Genomic DNA, 22,647 nt, shown 5'->3' with positions numbered 1-22,647 from the left:
TAGCACTAATATGCTAATGAGCAGGAGGTGTCATGCCCCCTCCATGGAGCAGGCTTCCCCAGCAGCACAGAGTATATCAGGAGATGAGTGATGTGTCTGCTCCAAACTATACATGTTAAGATATTTTAGTCTTTCCTGGTACATTTTGTGATGTAGGCCATGCACCATTTTAGTTGCCCTTCTTTGTACAGTCTCTAATGTATTTATATCCTTCTGAAGATATGGCCTCCAGAACTGGACACAGTATTCCAGATGAGGCCGTACCAATGACCTATAAAGTGACATTATTACATCTTTTTTTTCCTGCTACTGATTCCTCTCCCTATGCAACCAAGCATCTGACTAGCCTTCCTCATTGCTTTGCTACATTGCCTACCTGCCTTTAAGCCCCCTGAAATAGTGACTCCTAGATACCTTTCCTCCTAGTTTCCATTATAGTACCCTTGATACTATATTGAGCTTTTGGGCTTTTGAGTCCCAAGTGCATAATTTTGCATTTTTTAGCATTAAACTGTAGTTGCCATGCTCCTGACCAATTCTCAAGTTTACTTAGATCATCAGTCATTTGATTTACCCCTCCTTGTGTGTCTTCTCTGTTGCATATCTTTGTGTCATCTGCAAAAAGGCATACTTTCCCTTCAATATCATCTGCAATGTCACTAACAAAGATATTAAAGAGCACTGGTCCAAGTACAGATCCCAGGGGGTAGTCCACTGGTAACATGTCCCTCCATAGAATGCACTCTGTCCCTCCATAGAATGCACTCCATTTACTACAACTGTCCGTTTCCTATCCTGCAACCAGGTTCTTATCCATTTAATTGTTTTATAATCCAATCCCACACTTTCAAGTTTATTTAGCAGCCTGCGATGTGGGACAGTGTCAAATGCCTTACTAAAGTTTAGATATGCCACATCTATGGCCCCCCCTTCATCTATTATTCTGGTCACGGAGTCAAAAAAGTCAATGAGACTTGTTTGGCATGATCTCCGTGCAGTAAAACCATGCTGTTTTGGATCCTGTAAATTGTTTAATTTAAGATATTCCACTATTCTTTATTTTACTAGTGTTTCCATTAATTTCCCTACTACTGATGTAAGGCTCACTGGTCTGTAGTTACTTGCTTCTTCTTTGCTTTCACTTATATAAAAAGTTTTGCTTCCTTTATCTACTGACTGAGCCATTTTCTCCTCAGCTTGTGCCTTGGCACGCCTGATCACTTTCTTAGCCTCCTTGCGTCTGGCAAGATACACTTCTGATGAAACCGCTGCCTACCTATAGCGGAGAAACGCGTCAAGAACTAGCACCTGAGGCACCTACCCTCCGACTATCACCCACCTGGACCACCAGCCGCCTCTCCACCAACAGCTGACACCTCCTTCCAGCAGCTGACACCTCTTTCCAGCAGCCACATACAGTATTACCGGCACCAACCATCCACCTGCTATTCTCCCTGAGCCGGCGTACTGTACCTGCAATCCACCACAGGTCTGTGTGGCTCGCTCCCTGCAGAATCACCTACAGCGGCCTGCCGGCTTTGCCGACCGCTGAGCGGGTGTAGCTTGAGCCACACTCGTCATACCATCCTCTGGCTGCAGCAGGAACTTGGGTAAATCCCCAAATAGAGTTATTACAGCGACCTTTACTAAAAGGTTGAAGACTGCACATGTAATGAGCTAAGGTGGGCTAATTTATTGATCGTCTGATTTCTCCCCTAAAATCTCTTCAAAGTGTGGGCTTTATAAGAACTGCCCATTTATTAATACCACACTATATACCCTAAAACCGGAATAACTTAATACAAATATCTATATCATGCACTTTAGAGACTTACTTTATTAATCAAGTAAATTTTCCTTAGAAATACGTCACACCATTCCGGAGCTGGTGTAAGCAGTTTAACACCATCTGCCAATTTATTCAGGAGTTGATTTATTGTATTGTTGATTTTTATACATTATTGAGTCTTTATGTATTTTGACTTATATGCTTATTTATTTTATGGGGGGGGGAATCTTAGAATGCACACCCAATATACATGAGGTGCTATCATGCTGGGACTTGTAGTTCTGCAAAGAAAAACATGTGGTGCAGATGCACACTCCATATTATTAATCAATAAATCAATCAATAACAGAGGTTCTTGGTATATCAATTGGCCAAGAAATTGGCCATTTCTTGGCCAATTGATATACCAAGAACCTCTGTTATTGATTGATTTATTGATTAATAATATGGAGTGTGCATCTGCACCACATGTTTTTCTATGCTTATTTATTGTTATTGATTAACTTTGATTAATAAATTTATCAATTTTATTTTTAATTCTCCAGATGTGTGGCGCTCTCTTACATTTATAGAGATACACGTGTTTATGATTAATTGGTCTAATTATTTAATTGTATGTTTTCCAATCATAACAAACATATATTTAACTAGGTGATTCATCGCGCCCTACGGGCGCTCTTCACACCGTCGTAAGGGGCTGCGCCCCCTTAATTTGTCAACATTTGTATATGAGAAAGATGGTTAGAATTGTATGTAAGATGGCCTGTATTGCAACTTGAGTTATAGGTGAAATGTGTTAAATAGAGAGCATATGATGTGGAAGGGGGTGTGTATTGTTTTGTTTAATTAAAAAGCGGTTACAGAGTAAGATGTACATTGATAGTGTGGATGGTACAGTGACATTTGTGGGTGTGGGGGGGGGCTGTGTGTGCATGTTGTTTAGGTGTGTGTGTGCAATAGTATAGTAGGGTGTTTCTGAGTCAGCGGCTCCCCACTGGCGGAGGTCACGACACAGGAAAACAGGAGGCTGGGTAGTGATAGGGGTGTGTGGGCATAAGGGGGACTAAAGAGGAGGGTGGGAGATACTGTGCAGCTTCTGCCAGTGGGTGAGGGTCCAGCGTGGCAGTACAGGAGTACAGGATGGTGGCCCTTAGTCAGTGTCTCCTCCTACTGGGTGGGAGTTCGGGTGCATGAGAGCAGGAGGCTGGGCTATGAGGCATGATAGGGGCATGTGGGCAGAACAGCGTCAGCGACTCCCCAGTGGTGGAAGTTACGGTTGAGGAGAGCAGGAAGCTGGGTAGTGATAAGGGTGTGTGAGTATACGGGGGACTAAAGAGGGGCTATGGGGTGCCGTGAATTGCGGGAGGGGCGCGGGGGGTGCCGTGAATCAAGGGAGGGAGGGGGCGCAGGTGTCGGTGAATCGCGGGAGAGGGCGGGGGTCCTTAAAGCGTGGGAGGGGGCGTGAATTGCGCGAGGGTGGGTTGCGAATCGCGGGATGGGCGGTGCGCGGGGGGTCCGTGAATTGCGGGGGGGGGGGGGGCACGGGGCGCGATGAATCACCTAGTTGGTTATATATTCTTGTAGAAGGATAGTAGGATGTTGCTGTCATTCAGAATGCATTTACATAAACAGTAATAGTAGCAGTAAAAGGTCTGACTTAAAACACCTACAGTAAAACAGAACAGGTGTTATATATTATACAAAGAATTGGTTGATGATGTGTAGGTTGACGTGCACATGGTTCATAGTTGTCACTGGAAAAAAATTGCTACAAGAAAAAATCAACACAGAAAGTTCAACACATGTAAATGTTGACATAAGTGTGGCACTTCATCGGTGTCCATGTCGACACATGAGAATGAATATGAAAACATTCAAAAAAAGAAAAATAAATCTTCAAAAACTCATGTCAACCTTTTTCATTGTCGACCATAGCCGTGCCAGTGTTTTGCATGTGCCATTTAATCCTGGGGTTGCCGTGAATCACGCGCGGGGGTGGGGGGGGGAGGGAGGAGGTGAGGGGTGTCCGCGAATCACGGGAGGAGGGGTCGTGGGTGGATGCCGTGAATTGCAGGAGGGGGGGTCACGGGGGGGGGGTGTGTGGGTGCCGCGAATCGTGGGATAGGGGGGGCGTGGGGGCTTGCAGTGAATCGCGGGAGGGTGGGTCGCGGGGGCGGGGGTTGCCGCAATGACAGGAGGGGGGGTCAGGGGTGGGGAATCGCGGTAGGGGGGGTCGTGGGGGGCACCGTGAACCGCGGGAGGGGGGGCCCGGGGGGTTGGCGCGAATCGTGGGAGGGGGGGTCGCGGGGTGCCGCGAATTGCAGGAGGGGGGGTGTCACGGGGTGGGGCCGCGAATCGCGGGAGTCACCGGGGGTGCCGCGAATTGCGGGGGGTGTGCTGCAAATCACGGGAGTGGGGTCGCGGGGTGTGCCGCGAATCGCCACAAGAAAAAATCAACACAGAAAGGTCAACACATGTAAATGTTGACATAAGTGTGGCACTTCATTGGTGTCCATGTCGACACATGAGAATGAATATGAAAACATTGAAAAAGTGAAAAATAAATCTTGTCAACCTTTTTCATTGTCGACCATAGCCATGTCAGTGTTTTGCATGTGCCATTTAATCGTGGGGATGCCGTGAATGGGGGGGGGGGGGGGGGAGGGAGGGAGGAGCATACCTCCCAACATGACCCTCTCCAGGAGGGACACATTGCTCTGTTTCTTTTCTTCTTAATTTATGGATTACCATCACCTGTGCTTAAACACCTTTCTTATCAATTACCCTGTTTAAAATGACAGGTGATGACAATCAAAAATTAAGATCGAAGTCCACAAACAGAGCATTCTGTCCCTCCTGGAGAGGGTCATGTTGGGAGGTATGGAGGTGTGGGGCGCTCACCTGGTGTGTCTGGTGAGTAGCTGTGTCTTTGCTGTGTAACATGGAGAGGCAGAGGGTGTCTGGCACTGTCTGTGGGCTCACTGGGCTGGTTCTCTGTCATGTGAGTCAGTCATGTGAGTCAGAGGCTCCGCCCAGCGTTATAGCTCCAGACACACTTTGAGTGACAGATGTAGCCAAATATATAAGAGATGGAACAATCAGCATAATTGATTCCCTGTATGAGTGTGTGAAATTCATCATAGCTCCCCCTCCAAAACAATATGACATTGTCAATGTCACGGACCTCTCTATTCAGGAAAAATGTTACATCAATATCCATACCTCCCAACTTTCCGGCTGCAGAAATAGGGACCTTCGCTGCGGGAGTGCCCAAAAGAGGGAGTGGCTTATGCAAATGAGGGGCGTGGCTTATGCAAATGAGCCACGTCCCCGTTTTCGGTCGCGAATAGACGCTGCATGCGCACAGCTTCTATTCTGTCAAATTGGGGGGGCTCCGAACTGCCCCCCCGCAGCGGGACACCTCCGGCCGCGGGTGGGACAGCGGGACAGGACTCGGTAATCGGGACTGTCCCGCTGAAATCGGGATTGTTGGGAGGTATGATATGGGCCATGTATCAGTTCGCATATGTCGGGGATACATTAGATCCCATAGAAACTCCCGTTCTCTGCAGGTAATACTTCCCATTAAAGAGGAAATAATTCCTCATTAAGACAAAATCGAAAAGTCTCATGAAAAAATCTATGTTGGGACCCCCATACAGTGGATTATCACTGATTAATTATTTGATTGCTTGGAGTCCATCAGAATGGGGTATATTAGTGTAGAGCAGTGATTTTCAACCTTTTTACCTTTGGGGCACACTTAATAAAGGTGCCCATAGACGGTCCGTTCCCGGACCGTCCGTTCTGTACTATGAGATGCGCGCTCCCGCGCATCTCATAGTACGGTACAAAAAGTATGTGCTGCACATACTTTTTGTACTAGCTACACATCGCATCGGATCGCATTGCATGCACACTGCATGCAAAAGGCATGCAATGCGATGCGATGTGTGCTAATTAAGTGCCGAACGGATCCGTTAAACGGACCGTCTGTGGGCACCTTAAGACTTTAAAATTGCCAAGGCACACCATGAGATCCCCACAGGGCAAAAACACATTGGCCACCACAGGAAAAAACAATCACACTGGTCCCCACAGGTAACAAAAATAAAATACATTGGCCCTTTACATGAAAAGAAGAGACCAGTAAATAACATTTGAACTGATGGTGACTGTAAACTGGTTTGGGCATCTCTAGATGTGGGGGCACACTTGAGAACAGCTCAAGGCACACTAGTGTGCCATGGCACACTGGTTGAAAAACACTGGTGTAGAGGCTGGTGATATCCAGTGTCACCATCCAGGTGTTCTCTGGAATATCACCCAGATCCTCAATAATTCTGTGGTGTCCTTCAGATATGTTGCACCCGCCTACACACATGGTTGAAGATAGAAATCTAAGTATTTAGAGATGTTGCTAAACAAAGAATCCAGTGGTGACACTAAAGGTCTCCCAGGCGGGTGCAACAGATCCTTATGGATCTTGGGGAGGGTTTATAATAATGGCACTCTAGGTGCCTCAATTTTTAGAAAATTACATGTATCCAAGTCAATTATATTATCTCTTAATGCAGGCATGTCCAAAGTCAGGCCCGGGGGCCAATTGCGGCCCGTGCAGTCATTTCAAGCGGCCCGCAGCCTCCAGCTGGAAGCGGGCAGAGCATCAGATGTGGGAAGCACAGGACACTAAAGGTGGGGCCCCAGCAAGTGCGCCTTACCTTGCTGTCTGCTGCAGTGAGGAGGTGCCAGCCGCCACAGTCAGATGTGTTTGGCATCCTACCCCTGCTGCTGCAATCGTATATCACCCTACTCCACAATCACAGTGACAGCAATATTTGGGAAGGGGGGCAGCAAGGGGGAAGCTTGCTCCCGTAACATGCAGAGCAGAGGAGGGCAGCAGCGGGAGCCCAAGCATCTCCTGTCCTTGCAGTGCCTGCTTTGCCTCTCCTTCCTCTGGCTCACACAAGGGGCTGGGAAACATACAGAGAAGGGAGGGGGCAGAGTGGGGGACATACAGTGAAGGAGGGTCAGGCTGGGGGACATACAGTGAATGGAGGCAGTGATGGCCATTCAGAGAAGGGAGAGCAGGCTGGGGGACATACAGTGAATGGGGCAGAGTGGGGTACATAGTGAATGGGGGTCATACAGTGAATGGGAGTTATACAGTGAAGGAGGGTCAGGCTTGGGGACATACAGTGAATGGGGCAGAGTGGGGTACATAGTGAATGGGGGTCATATAGTGAATGGGAGTCATACAGTGAAGGAGGGTCAGGCTTGGGGACATACAATGAATGGAGGCAGGCTGGGGGAAATACAGTGAAGGGGCAGGCTGGGGACTTAAGGCCCCATACACTATACGATTTGGGCACGATTTTCACCCGATTCGGATGAATCGGGCCATGAAATCGGCCCAAATCGCATGGTTTGACAGCCCCCCCGATCCGATGCGCGGTCCCGTGCGCATCGGATCGGAGTCGGGCAGTCGGACCGGCTGCACATAAGATTTCCTAAATCTTATGTGCAGCCTCCGGGCGGGGGACGCCAGAGCCAGGCAGGGGGAGAGCGGGCAGCGTCAGCGGTGACAGACGCTGGGGAGGGCGATGCTGGAGAGCCGGGCTGGGGACACAGGCAGCAGCGGGCGGGGGTGGACGCCGGTGAACGGAGCTGGCCGGGCGCAGCATGACCGGGGACGGGGAGAACGCTGCAAGAAAAAAAAAAAAAAAACCATTACAAATGAATTGGAAGCCAGTGATTGGCTGAGAGAGCTCGCATGGCGATTTATCATATGCACAACTTGGCACATCAAGTGCCTTATCATGATGGAAACCTCCCGGGGAGCTGCCGGGGAAATCGGGTCCGACTTGTCCCTAGGACAAGTCGGGCTAATGTATGGGGGGCCATAGAGTGGGGGACCATTCTGATGTGATTAATGATTGGCTGAACGGTCGGCCCCCACACATTTACACTTCACCAAATCTGGCCCCCGTCGCAAAAAGTTTGGACACCCCTGTCTTAATGCATTGGTTAGTATCAGATCAATCTCTTTTTAAAAATCTTCCGTAGGATTAGATCTTAGAGATCTTGGTACTTGTGTATTATTAGGGCCAGTTGATCAACCCATACCCAGACATTTGATTGTATTGAAGCTAAACATAGCTTAGCCTATTTCAAAGATATGATTATTGATCACGTTCCCGATGATGGTAGGGTAGGGGACAGACATTGTACTGTAAGTTGTTACAATGGCCCTTATTCTGATCGGTGCGGATATATCCGTGTGCGTTCGGCCCGCCGATGTTTTGTGTCTGCGCATGTGCAGAGGCGTCTCTGCGCATGTGCGAGCGGGGCGTACGGCCAAATCCCGCATGATATGTGAACACTCCGAACAGGGGGTGGAGAGGGGCGTGAAGGGCTATTTGGGCTCATTACCATATGCATACGCCCCGCGTTTCATGGGCGTTCCCATGAAAGCGCTGGGCGTACGTATGGTAATGCGGCCGTGACGCACGTGTAGGGGGCGGATATATAACATCGCCGGATGTCAGCTGCCCGCCCAGATCCCTGCTTTTGCACGGAAAAATGTCCGTGTGGTCTGAGGTTGCGGGTGCTGGTGGAGCACTCGGTCCTGCATTCGATGGTCTGCGACCATCAAATGATGGGGGAGGTTCCCTTAGATGGAGGAGGCGTATTCCGTGAAAAATACACGTGCGGTCCGTTCGGACAGCTTCTTACCGCATACGGACGGAGTTGGCGATCCGTATGGAAGGCGGGGTTTCGCACGCACGGTCCTGGCCGCATAATCGGCTCCGGCCGCACCGATCAGAATAAGGGCCAATGTGAATCCAAGTGGATACATATATTGGGAACACTCAAGTCACGGGTCTTGAATGACCATCTCAATTTTAATATGTTTCTATAAGATGATAACTGAATATTAAAGAGTGGTTTGCCCTAATATAATGAGAAATAAAAGTTTACTATATAAATATTAGAAGTTCCACCAATTGTTGCGGCAACGTGTCTCGTTGACAGGATCCAGCAATCTCCTATATATTTGGCTACATCTGTCACTCAAAGTGGGTGTCTGTGTCTATAACGCTCTGTTCCTGGACTTTCCTCTTAATGTGTGATTGCCTTCATCTGTGCTTGAACACCTTTCTGAGAAATTAACCTGTTTAAAACAGGTGATGGCAATCATACATTAAGGGGAAGTCTAGAAACAGAGCATTGTGTCCCTCCTGGAGAGGGTCATGTTGGGAGGTATGTGACAGAGAACCAGCCCAGTGAGCCCACAGACAGTGGCAGACACCCACTGCCTTCCCATGTTGCCCAGCACTGCTACTCCACAACCACCAGGTGAGCGCCCCCCTCCCGCGATTTGCGGCAAAACCTCCCCTCCCGCGATTCGCGGCAAAAACACCCGCTCCCCCGCGACCCCCCCTACCGCGATTCGCAGCAAAAACACCCCCGCGACCCCCCCCTCCCGCGATTCGCTGCAAAAAGAAACCCCCCACGACCCCGCCCGCAATTCGCGGCATAACCACCACCCCGCGACCCCCCCCTCCCGCGAATCGCGGCAAACCCTCCCCCGTGACCCCCCCCCCGATTCGCGGAAAAAACACCCCCCCCCCGCGACCTCCCTCCCGCGATTCGCGGCAAAAAGAACCCCCCCGCGACCCCCCCTTGCACGATTGGCGGCACCCCCCCTGCGACCCCCCTCCCGCGATTCGCGGCACCCCCCCCCCCCCCCGCAATTCGCAGCAGCCCCAGGATTAAATGGCACATGCAAAACACTGACATGGCTATGGTCGACAATGAAAAAGGTTGACATGAGTTTTTGAAGATTTATTTTTCATTTTTTTAATTTTTTCATATTCATTGTCATGTGTCGACATGGACACCAATGAAGTGGCACACTTATGTCAACATTTACATGTGTTGACCTTTCTGTGTTGATTTTTTCTTGTGGCGATTCGCGTCACACCCCCCCGCAACCCCCCCTCCCGCGATTCGCGGCACCCCCCGTGACCCCCCACCTCCCGCAATTCGCGGCAACCCCCCACCGGAACCCCTGTGAACCCCGCCCTCCCGCGATTCGCGGCACCCACCCCCGCGACCCCCCCCCCTCCCGCAATTCGCGGCACCCCCCCGTGATTCGCGGCAGCTCCAGAATTAAATTGCACATGGAAAACACTGACATGGCTATGGTCGACAATGAAAAAGGTTGACAGAGTTTTTGAAGTTTTTTTGTCATTTTTTGAATATTTTCATATTCATTCTCATGTGTCGACATGGACACCAATGAAGTGCCACACTTATGTCAACATTTACATGTGTTGACCTTTCTGTGTTGATTTTTTCTTGTGGCGATTCGCGTCCCACCCACCCCCACTCCCGCGATTCACGGCACACACACACCCCCCCGCGATTCTCGGCACCCCACCCCGTGACCCCCCCTCCCGTGATTCACGGCACACCCCCGCGACCCCCCCCTACCATGATTCGCTGCAACCCCCGCCCCCGTAACCCCCCTCCCGCGATTTGCGCAACCCACCCCGCGACCCCCCTCCCGCGATTCTCTGCAATCCCTCCCGCGATTTGAAGCATCCACCCCCCCACAACCCCCCCTCCTGCAATTCGCGGCACCGCCCGCGACCCCCCCTCCTGCAATTCGCGGCACCCTCCGCGACCCCCCCTCCCGCGATTCGCGGACACCTAAGTTGCAATACAGGGCATCTTTCATACAATTCTAACCATATTTCTCATATACAAACGTTCACAAATTAAGGGGGCGCAGCCCCTTACGACGGTGTGAAGAGCGCCCGTAGGGCGCAATGAATCACCTAGTATATAAATATTGAGTACAGATTTTTTAATGTGATAATAAGATTCTATCACACATAACTTTTATGTTTAGATAAGTTGTTTCGTTAATGTATTGTGATTTTCTTTAGTTTTAGTGTTGGTTTATTGTGACACGGTCCCTGGCCGGTGGCGGACCCCTCTGACGTCACTACACACAACAGACTGAGGAGGGTGATGTGTTCACCGGAAACGTGATTACAGATGTGGTGGAGGGAGGATTCCGTTTGGCCGACCAGGTACCGTGAAGGTATTTTAAGGTAACTTGTACATATATACACTGTTTGTGAAAATAAATTCCAAAACATTGCTTAAGACCCACATAGAAAAGACCGGTGCGTGCAGTTCTATCGGTCCTGTATGTTCTCTGACGAAGGAATTAAAATTTCCGAAACTGTTAGCAACTTAGCTGTACACGGCTCCGGCTTCTTCTTTTTTATCGCTGTCAAGACCCCTTCTGAGTGCCGCCAGTAGCTGTGACTGCCTCTATAAAAATAAATATACCTACTGTAGTGGGTGTCTATTCATTTCTTAAATAAGTTGTCTGAGAGGAGTGCCTGTTATTGCTGCTGTCTATATAATATATATATATATATATATATATATATATATATATATATATACACACACACACACATATAAATTGGACCATATTGTTTCAACCTATTGTCACAGATTGATAGATTGTTTGGAACTCACCTGGGTGCTGAACCATCTTCTGTGCTTGGCAGGCATTGGTGATAGCTGGGTTAGCTAGTTTACAACTTGATGGTCATACACACATAGAGATGTGTGCTAAGCAATTTTGCTAAGCTATTTAGGGTAGGCGATTTCCTGGTGTCCAGATCTCCCATGGGGAGCACATACACATGCAAAGGCCGGGTAGTGGTTCAGAATGAGAGATTGCGATCAGTATCTCTCATTCTGTACACACAGAGAGATTTACAGTCAATTGCTAAGCAATTTGACTAGATTTTGACTGCATGCACTAACTTAAGGGGCATACACACGTAGAGATCTGTGCTAAGCAATTTTGCTAAGCAATTTTGCTAAGCAATTTTGCTGGTGTCAAGAGCTCCCATGCAGAGCACATACACACGCAGAGATTTGTGCTAAACAATTTTGCTAAGCAATTTTTCTTAGCAATTTTGCTTAAGCAAAAAAAGTCTGGGTAGTTGTTCAGAATGAGAGATTGCGATCAGTATCTCTCATTCTGTACACACAGAGAGATTTACAGTCATTTGCTAAGCAATCTAACTAGATTGGGACTGCATGCACTGATTTAGTTAGCAAGAGGTATTTAATCTCTCGGAGCATACACACGGAGAGATCTGTGCTTACTTTCTAAGCAATCTAGTCAGATTGCTTAGAAAATAGCACAAATTTGCTCCGTGTGTACACCCCTTAACTTTGCAGGAGATATTTAATCTCTCAGGGCATACACACAGAGAGATCTGTGCTTACTTTCTAAGCAAGCTAGTCAGAATGCTGGGACTTGTGGTTCACAACAAGCAGCTGAGCCTGTTCTTATGATCCCTATTGAGACAGTCTGTTATTGTTATGGGAGCCATGAGATGATTGATGTCCTGTCCTTTCTGTGTTCTGCCCCTCCACAGGTGCTGCTGTTACCCCCCAGACACTACTCCTAGCCCATCTACATGTCCATCTGCTGGTCTGTAGGCAAGTAATGGAGGTAGGAGGCACCAAACATTTTCTAGAGCAAACTGAAAAACGTAACCCCCCCCCCCCACCTTTTTTTAACCCTTTAAGTGCCAACATCTCTGTGCTAGATGTGCAAAATATCCGTTAAAAATGCCAACATCTCTCACATTTGTTATATGAATTAAAAAAACCAAAACACATTGTGTAAAAAAACATAACAGGTAACATAACCGGTCATTATGATGAATAAAAATGTTTGCTTGGCAATTTTCACACCTTTTTTGACCAATTCACTTGGAACTCAAAGGGTTAATACCATGCTGGACTTCTCCATAGTCTATATATAACCCTACTTACCCTCTTCCTATGGTATTATCTATTACCAGAATTATTTTACAGTAAGTCATGTAACTTTTTTGCAGAACACAAGATTCGCATATACAGTAATAAGTATGTACCATACAAACCAGATACCACCTGCTGTATTATCTACAGGACTCCTCGGGGATTTACACCTCAGCAGTTACGAAAGTAGGACCTGCAGTAATATTTACTATAGGAAAGACATTGTGCCTTATATACAGTACTGGATACCGAGGTTACACAGAGCCACAATCACAATACACAGCAGATAGAATGAAATAAATTGTATTTATTGACCGAGAAAGATCACAGGAAAAATATAAATATTACTGTAACAAAAGTATCAATTCACAAAGCAGATTTACATCATTATTACAGAGGTTACTGGAGAGGGATCTAGAACACTCACTTTGCTGGAGAGGGATCTTTCACATGTGCATAGAAAAATAGATATTCTGTTCTAGAAATCCCCCCAGCCCATCAGGGAACTGCTTCCACAGCCCCAGGATCTACATCCAAAACACCATCCATGATGAGGGGTGAGGGGTGAGGGGCAAAGGCCAAGTACTCAGCCCCCTGAGTCTCAGCAGGTACTGCAGGAGTAGTGGATACAGTGCAGGACAGATCACAAGGCAGAGTCAGAGTCACTGGAATCTAGGCTGAGTCTGTGGCTGCAATACCTATCCCTCTGGGGGTGAGAGTGGCTGGAGCTTCTTCTCAGGCTCTCCAGGGATTGCAGGAAAGTCTTTCTGGCTTTCTCCTCATCGGTGGGAGAAGATCCTTCCTCCTCTACCTCCCTGATCTCCTCAAAGGACAAGAGCTGAGCCCTGAGCCTACTCTCCCTGCGCTTCCTGAGGGCTGCTCTGGCTGGGGAGGACTGGGGGAATTCCTCCTGCAGGTAGGTGCTGTTCTGCATGGCTTCCTGGTAGGAGCAGAGCTGGTCCTCAGCCTGGAAGGTAGACATCCTGGAGGGAGAGAGGGAGGACACTAGATGCTCAGGATGCTGTGCAGTGCTGCAGATGAGGAGGCTGAGGATGCTGTGCAGTGCTGCAGGTGGGGAGGTTGAGGGTGCTGTGCAGTCCCTGCAGATGAGGAGGCTGAGGGTGCTGTGCAGTGCTGCAGGTGGGGAGGCTGAGGGTGCTGTGCTGTGAGGTTCTGGAGTCAGTGCAGGCTGCTGCGGATGAGGAATCTGCAATGTAATGAGCAGTAGGTAGGGATCCTGTGAAGCTATCCCTGCTTATGTCAGACTCCTGTGTCCTCTCCTCCTTTATATCCCTGCCACCTCCTACACTCTCTGCCCAGATGCCACCCACCTCCTTGTAGAGGCTGCCATCCGGTGACGTGGAGCTGGATTCTCTAGTGACACAAACATGAGGCTGGTGCAATGGAGGATCCTGATATATTGGGGGAGGCTTCCGGCATAGAGCAGGTGGTAGGGGGGAGGCCTTGGCATCCTGTCTGTATTACAGAGCAGCAGTCCTGGCTGGGATTTATGTGATTATCTCCCTGATACTGGTGATGTGATGTGTCATCTATAGCTGAGAAAGTGACGGAGACCCCCACATTCATACACAGAGTATCCAGTCAGAATCCTGACATGTTCTTTATGTCGACATGTGTACAGTCAAAATACCGACACAGCATTTTAACGCCACATTTAGGGTGAAATTCTGACTGCCGACATGCAAAATGATGACATTATGACCATGTTGACCTGTTAAATGTCGACATAACAGTTTAAAATCAGACCATTGTGAATGTTGTGATATCACACCCTATACACAGACAGGGGCCACACCTCATACACATACAGGGGCCACAGTATAACAACTATGTAAATGCCTCATACACTTCGGTGATTTACTTGTGATTTAGGGCCAGATGCACTAAGCTTTAACAAGTGATAAAATGGAGAGTGATAAACAGCCAGCCAATCAGCTTCTGCCTGATATGTTTCAAACACAGTCTGTAACATGGCAGGTAGGAGCTTATTGGCTGACTGTTTATCGCTCTCCGATTTATCACTTTTTGAAGCGTAGTGCATCTGGCCCTAAGTCACTTCTATGCTACTGCGGCGATATATCGCATAAAAAGCGCCCAAACCGCATGTTGTTGACATGAGTTCCGATGCGATGCGTGGTCCCGCATGCATCACGTCGGAGCCTGAAGATTGCACCTGCTGCACATTAGATATATTGCGTCTCAGCGGACTGGGCAGGGACTGCATACGATACACGGCAAATGACTGCATACGATGTATTGAGCGGCTTCTCCCATCGGAGAGCATCAGCATGATGTCACAGAGGTCACATGAATGATGTCATTATTGTCTATCACAGCCTGGACAGCACTGAGGCGCGGATGTATATTATATAATAACAGCATATAATACTCCTACTACCCACATCCAAATAATGGGGTAGATTTATTAAAGTTTGGTGACAGCTAAAGTACTAACCATACAGCTTCTGTCATTCTGGCAGTGATTGAGAAATGACAGTTAGGGGCTGTTTGATCTTTAATATACATCACCCAATGTGACTCCTGCTGAATAGATGGCGGTACTGTAATAGATATTTGTTGGTATGAAGTTCGGCTATAATATTTTAGATCTTTAACAGGGATGGGGAACCTTCAGCCCTCCAGCTGCTGTTGAACTACACAGCCCAGCATGCCTTGATACAGATTTGCTATTTGGCCATGCTAAAACTGTAGCAGGGCATGCTGGGATGTGTAGTCCAACAACAGCTGGATGGCCAAAGGTTCCCCATCCCTGATTCTCTCTGCACATGTTACATCTGCCTCCCCCTGCAGTGCACATGGTTTTGTCCATCTAAGAAGGATTTTGTCAGAAAGAATGAACCAAAATAAGGCCCAGTGTGCTGAAGGGTGCTGTGCAGACTGCAGAGGGGTGCTGTGCAGACTGCAGAGGGGTGCTGTGCAGACTGCAGAGGTGTGCTGTGCAGACTGCAGAGTCAGACAGAGGGGTGTTATGTGCAGTGCATGCAGAGTCAGACTGCAGAGGGGTTTGGCACTGGGGTGTTTAACTTGAACTTGTACTGGTCATCGATCACTCAGTCATCATCATTAATGTGCAGAGGGGTGTTGTGCAGACTGCAGAGGGGTGCTGTGCAGTGCAGACAGAGGGGTGAACTTGTGCAGTGGAGACCACTATACACCATATACTACTGTCAGAAGAAGCAGAACAAGTTCAGTGTGTGATTGTTTTGCCTCCACGGTCCACGCAGTGTTTTCCAAGGGCCGTCCATAAAAAAGAAATACAATATAAAAAAATAAATGTTGCTGTTCTTTATTTTTTTGCTGTATACTACACCCCAATAGTACTAACAGGGTAATGTGACGTTAAGTATTCACCACAAGTTGCGTTTGTAATTGTTTGCCCTTCACGCAGCTGTTAGCTCACTGAGCATTTAAACCAAATTTAATGAATTAAAGTAAAAAAATACAAATCAATTTTTATCTTCTTTATTCAGTCTTTGTGTGTGTAGTTGCACCCATAGTATACTGAGTCTGTCAGAAGGTGCATGTGTGCAGCGGCATAACTATAGCACCGCAGCCCCCGCCACCGCGGGGGGGGCGCTGTGCATGTGGGGGCGCCGGGGGCTGCGGTGCTATAGTTAAAATCCCCCCCCCCCAATCCCCTGCAGACTTACCTATCTCGCTGGTCCCGGCGGCTCCGTTCTTCTGCCGAGGACCACCACAAAATGGCCGCCCCCATATAGCACACAGTTCTCTGAAACGGGGCGGCAGCGAGGGGGGGCGCCCAAAACGTAGCTACGCCACTGCGTGTGTGATTGTTCTGCGTCCACGCAGCGTTATACAAGCTGCGCATTTAAAACAAATTTAAAAACTCGTAATCAATTTTTCTCATCTTTCTTCATTCTTTTTGTGTAAAGCACCCATAGTATATACTGTCAGAAGGTGGGTGTGTGATTGTTCTGCATCCAAGCAGCGTTATACAATCTGCGCATTAAAAACAAATTAAATTGAAAAAATCCTAATCCATTTTTCTCGTCTTTTTTTCTTTCTTTGTGTGTACTGCACCCATAGTATATACTGTCAGACAACCTAAGGGTGGGTGGGCGGTATCCAGGGACAATTCCATCTTGCACCTCTTTTTTTGCCATTATGTGCTTTTTGAGGCCTACTTTTACAAACTGCCAATCACAGAGCTGAGCAATGAGAGTATTATATGGATCGCTTTTCATTATGAAATTAAATTATTATATGAATGATGCACTATTTTTTATGGATCATTGCTTATTTTATTGTGGGTGGGCCCAGTGGCAATTCCATCTTGCACCTATTTTGCTATTATGTGCTTTTTGGGGCCTAGTTATCCAGGGCCTAGTTATCCAGCTACCGTGGTGCAACCTTTTGCCCTAAAAACAATAATGTGAGGTGTAAAGTGGTCAAAATTGTCTGGAAAGGGCTGGAAATTAATGTTATTGCGGTTAATATTACTCTAGGGACAAAAAAAATGCAAAAATTACGTGATTTGGGCTTTTTTTGACCACTTTTCACCGCCGCTCAACAAATCCAAATCTCTGTGACAAATCCACATCTTTGGCCCCGGCGCTCATCCCTAGTCGACATAAGTCGTTATGGACACCGTCTAAGTCAGGCATTCCCAACCTCGGTCCTCAAGGCACTGCACTGTTGGTGTGCCTTGATGACCGTGGTTGGGAATGTCTGGTCTAAGTTTACCGTGTCCCCTCTCATGGCTCGCCATGCTTCAGGCACTATTATATTCTCACTTCGTGCCGTAGTGGATGGTAGGGCATGAAATACCACCTGTCGGCAATTATTTTTTTTTTAAAAACCCTCATGTCAACCTTTTGGCAATATACCTTTTGACTGTCAACTAATAGTGTTCGCCCATTATGACTGTCGACCTAGAGTCAATCTATCATGAGTCTCCTGTAACTTGTAATAGCAGGGGTAACAATGAGGTGAAGACAGAGAAGGTGCCAGGGCAGGGAGGAGTGCGGACAAGGTGGCAGGGTAGAAAAGAAGTTCCCACGATGGAGAGACCAGAAGAAACAAGGTTACAGGGCAGAGAGGAGAGGTCCCCGGAGGCAGAGAAGGTACCAGGGCAAAGAAAACGTCCCACAAGACAGAGAGGGTGCCAGGGCAGAGAGGAGAGGTCCCAGGAGACAGATGGTGTCATGGCAGAGAGTAGAGGTCCCAGGAGACAGAGAAGATGCCAGGGCACAGAGAAGGTCCCACGAGGCAGAGAGTGTGCCAGGGCAGAGAAGAGAGGTCCAAGGAGACAGAGAAGGTGTCAGGGCAGAGAAGAGAGGTCCCAGGAGACAGAAGGTGCCAGGGCAAAGAAGAGAGGTCCCAGGAGACAGAAGGTGCGAGACACAGAGAAAGTCCAAGGAGACAGAGAGAGTGCCAGGGCAGAGAAGATAGGTCCAAGGAGACAGAGAGAGTACCAGGTCAGAGAAGAGAGGTCCCAGGAGACAGAGAGAGTACCAGGGCAGAGAAGAGAGGTCCCAGGAGACAGAGAGAGTACCAGGGCAGAGAAGAGAGGTCCCAGGAGACAGAGAGAGTACCAGGGCAGAGAAGAGAGGTCCCAGGAGACAGAGATAGTTCCAGGGTAGAGAGGAGAGGTCCCAGGAGACAGAGAAAGTGCCAGGGTGGAGAAGAGAGGTCCCAGGAGACAGAGAAGGTGCCAGGGCGGAGAAGAGAGGTCCCAGGAGACAGAGAAGGTGCCAGGGCGGAGAAGAGAGGTCCCAGGAGACAGAGAAGGTGCCAAGGCAGAGAATAGAGGTTCAAGGAGACAGAGAGAGTGCCAGGGCAGAGAAGAGAGGTCCAAGGAGACAGAGAGAGTGCCAGGGCAGAAAGAGAGGTCCTAGGAGACAGAGAGAGTGCCAGGGCATAGAGGAGAGGTCCCAGGAGACAGAGAATGTGTCAGGGTAGAGAGGAAAGATCACAGGAGACAGAGTAGTTGTCAGGGCACAGAGGAGAGGTCCCAGGAGACAGAGAAGGTGCCAGGGCAGACATGAGTGGTCCCAGGAGACAGAGAGAGTGCCAGGGAAGAGAGGAAAGGTCCTAAGAGACAGAGAAGAGGTTCCAGGAGACAAAGAAGGTGCCAGGGCAGAGAAGATAGGTTCTAGGAGACAGAGGTGCCATGGCAGACATGAGAGGTCCCAGAAGACAGAAAAGCTGCCAGATCAGAGAAGAGGTCCCAGTAGACAGAGAAGGTGCAAGGGCAGAGAAGAGAGGTCCTAGGAGACAGAGATAGTGCCAGGGCAGAGAAGAGAGGTCCCAGGAGACAGAGAGAGTGCCAGGGCAGAGAAGAGAGGTCCCAGGAGACAGAGAGAGTGCCAGGGCAGAGAAGAGAGGTCCCAGGAGACAGAGAAGGTGTCAGGGCAGAGAGGAGAGGTCCCAGGAAACAGAGAAGGTGTCAGGGAATCAGCTCTTAATAGTGCCCGAAGCATAGTGAGCCATGCAAGGGAATGTGGTACACTTATACGGTGTCCACTATGTTGACATAGACAGCCAAAATACATGAAAACTCATGTCGACCATTCTCAATGTTGACCTTTTGACAATGTCAACCTTTTTCATGTGTAGATCAAAAGTGGTCGACCTATTGATTGTTGACCTAGACATTTTCGAAGTAATGACCCATACTCCTCAGGACAAAGTAGTAGGGTAAAGGAATGGTTCCAGGAGAGAGTAAGAGGAGAAGGGACAAGGTGGCAGGGCATAAGGGGAGGGCAAGAGAGGGGCATTGTGCAGGGTAGAGAGGAGGGGTTCCAGGAGAGAGCGAGAGGTGAAGGGTCAAGGTGGTAGGACACAGGGGAGGGCAAGAGAGGGGCATTGTGCAGGGTAGAGAGGAGGGGTTCCAGGAGAGAGCGAGAGGTGAAGGGTCAAGGTGGTAGGACACAGGGGAGGGCAAGAGAGAGAGAGGGGGCATTGTGCAGGGAAGAGAGGAGGGGTTCCAGGAGAGAGCGAGAGGTGAAGGGACAAGGTGGCAGGACACAGGGGAGGGCGAGAGAGAGGGGCATTGCACAGGACAGAGAGGAGGAGTTCCAGGAGAGAGCGAAGGGTGAAGGGACAAGGTGGCAGGGCACAGGGGAGGGCAAGAGAGAGAGGGGACATTGTGCAGGACAGAGAGGTGTTCCAGGAGAGAGCAAGAGGAGAAGGGACAAGGTGGCAGGGCACAGGGGAGGGCGAGAGAGGGGCATTGTGCAGGGCAGAGAAAAGAGTTCCCTGGAGAGAGTAAGGTGAAGGTACAAGGTGGCAGGACACAAGGAGGGCAAGAGAGGCATTGTGCAGGGCAGAGAGGAGGGGTTCCAGGAAAGAGCAAGAGGAGAAGGGACAAGGTGGCAGGACATAGGGGAGGGCGAGAGATGGGGAATTGTGCAGGGCAGAGAGAAGAGGTCCCGGGAGGGAGTAAGAGGTGAAGGTACAAAGTGGCAGGACAGAGGGGAGGGCAAGGGAGAGAGGGGGCATTGTGCAGGGCAGAGAGGAGGGGTTCCAGGAGAAAGTGAGAGGTGAAGGGACAAGGTGGCAGGACACAAGGAGGGCGAGAGAGATGGGAATTTTGCAAGGCAGAGAGAAGAGGACCCTGGAGAGAGTAAGAGGTAAAGGTACAAGGTGGCAGGGCAGCTGTAACATGCAGAGAGAGTTGAATCGGGATCAAATAGAAAAGGTATTGCACTGTGTGTATGGGGCTTTAGAGTGATAAAGTGGGTAGGGATAAAATACCAACCAATTTGTAACTACCATGTTACAGGCTGTATTTGCAAAGTGACAGTTAGGAGCAGATAAGTCGGTACTTTATCACTCTCCAAGGCTTTGATAAATATCCCCCCCTATGTAGCATTGCAGTGAGAAGGGAGCCCTTGCCCCAAGGGCACTCAGCCCGGAGCACACCACGTTTCCCTGCTCACGGTATCGCATGTGGGCGGCTTGGAGAGGGACGGTCATTACAGAGGAGCAGAGCATCTCATTAGAGAGTCACGACTCTCCCCTGTGGCAGCCTGTTACCGCCAGTAGATGAGGGGAATGTTCTGTTCTCAGCATGGACCATGAACGCCGGAGCCGCTCTCCTGTAGACACATTCCCATTATAATCTCAGATCTATCACCACTGCTGAGTGCCCGGCTTGTTGCTATGGAAACATTAATCACCCGCACCCTCCTGCTGCTGCCATGTGCCCACATAGCGACAGTCACGTAACAAAGGGAGAACAGGGAGATGATACACATGCTGCAGTGGGTTAGTCATGTTCTGTACATCGGGAGATTAGGGTCTATGTACTAAGCATTGGTAAAGTGGAGAGAGACCACAAGTTCTGACAATCAGCTCCTAACTGCCAGGTCACAGGCTGTTTGGAAAATGACAGTTAAGAGCAGTTTGGGTGTTATTTCATCTCTCCACAGTTTAGCAGATGTATGGTGCAGAGCGGCTCTGCAGACATATTGGGTGACATTTAACAGGATGAGAGTTTTAGTAACTTCTCAATCGTCGCACTTTTTAAAATTGCACTTTTTGCCGTGAATTTTCATATTTAATGAGCTGCGTATTCCCGGAAAAAAAGTGTGATTAAGTGCGCTTTTTAGTCATGAAAATGTGCGAATTTGTGGAAATGTGCGAATTTGTTTAAAAAAAAAAAAAAAAGGGGGTGTGAGATCCCCCTTCCTAAGCATAACCAGCCCCGGGCTCATTAAGCCAGACCTGTTTCCAAAAATACGGGGGACAAAAAGGGTAGGGGTCCCCAGTATTTCTGAAACCAGCCCCGGGCTTCAACAGCCCGCGGTGTCATGCCACAGCCGGGAGACACTTTTTACATAAGGTCCCCCGGCCGAACCATGAGCACTGTCACCGTGGCTGGTCAGCCTTGGACGGTCCCCCCCTCCCTGGGCTCCACCCATCCAGGGCTGAAGCCCGGGGCTGTCACCGGCATCCCAGGGCTTTGGACGCCAACCTGATAGGGTTAAAACACTCATTCATAACATTGCTTTATACAGGTGAACTACAAGTGCCAGCAGGACTCCCCCACATGCTGGGACTTGGTGAACCAAAACTCCCAGCATGCGGGGCATTAATGGGCCGCTGGGACTTGTAGTCCACCTGTAAAAAGAATGTTAAAATAAAAGACACACAGAAAATTATAACTATCACACACACACACACACCTCACTTTTACACCAATATACTTACCAACCCAGGGTCCAGCGCTGCCCTCCCTCCTCCAGAGCCAGCTCACCCCACACTGACAGCGGGGTGAGCCGGCTTTCTCCGGCACTAACAGCTTCTATAGCGCTGTCCCATGGAGACGCATTGACTAACCACGCTAGCAGCCTCTGTAGCGCTGGGACAGCGATATAGAAGCTGTTAGCAGAGCCAGAGAAAGCCGGCTCACCATGCGGTCAGTGCGGGGTGACCTGGCTCTGGAGGAGGGAGGGCAGCGCTGGACCCTGGGTTTGTAAGTATATTGGTGTAAAAGTGAGGTATGTAATAAAGTTATACTTTTCTGTGTGTGTGTGTGTGTGTGTGTGTGTCTTTTATTTTAACATTCTTTTTACAGGTGGACTACAAGTCCCAGCGGGCCCATTAATGCCCTACATGCTGGCACTTGTAGTTCACCTGTATAAAGCATTGTTATGAATGAGTGTTTTAACCCTATCAGGCCAGCATCCAAAGCCCTGGGACACCGGTTTCAGCCCTGGATGGGTGAAGCCTGGGAGGCCTTTATTGGGGGGTAAAATGGTATTACACCATATACCATTTCTTTGTTTATTTTTGGTACCGGTTTGAGTTATCTCTGGACAATCCAGTCCTATCACAGCTGATTCAAGGGCTCCCATTTCTTCCTCTCGCTGTCCATTGTTTGGAGAAGAGGAGACGTTTTCCCAGTAGGTGGAACGTACAGTATTTGCACAGTGGTGTGATAACCCATGTGACTTGGAGAAAAGGACCGTCCCTGT

General features: G+C 48.9%; 1 protein-coding gene across 1 annotated transcript; it reads right to left on the bottom strand.

The window, feature by feature from the left end:
* Window positions 1-13,304: 13,304 nt before the first annotated feature.
* Window positions 13,305-13,643, bottom strand: LOC146045112 (uncharacterized protein C11orf96 homolog). The gene has a single exon (XM_083163789.1). It carries the CDS (start codon window positions 13,641-13,643, stop codon window positions 13,305-13,307), a length of 339 nt encoding a protein of 112 aa, XP_083019915.1.
* Window positions 13,644-22,647: the final 9,004 nt, after the last annotated feature.

This window comes from Crinia signifera, chromosome 11, assembly GCF_055691185.1.
Source record: "Crinia signifera chromosome 11, ASM5569118v1, whole genome shotgun sequence".
NCBI lineage: Eukaryota > Metazoa > Chordata > Amphibia > Anura > Myobatrachidae > Crinia > Crinia signifera.
The sequence above is the reverse complement of the archived record's forward strand: the minus strand, read 5'-3'. Positions and strand labels throughout refer to the sequence as shown.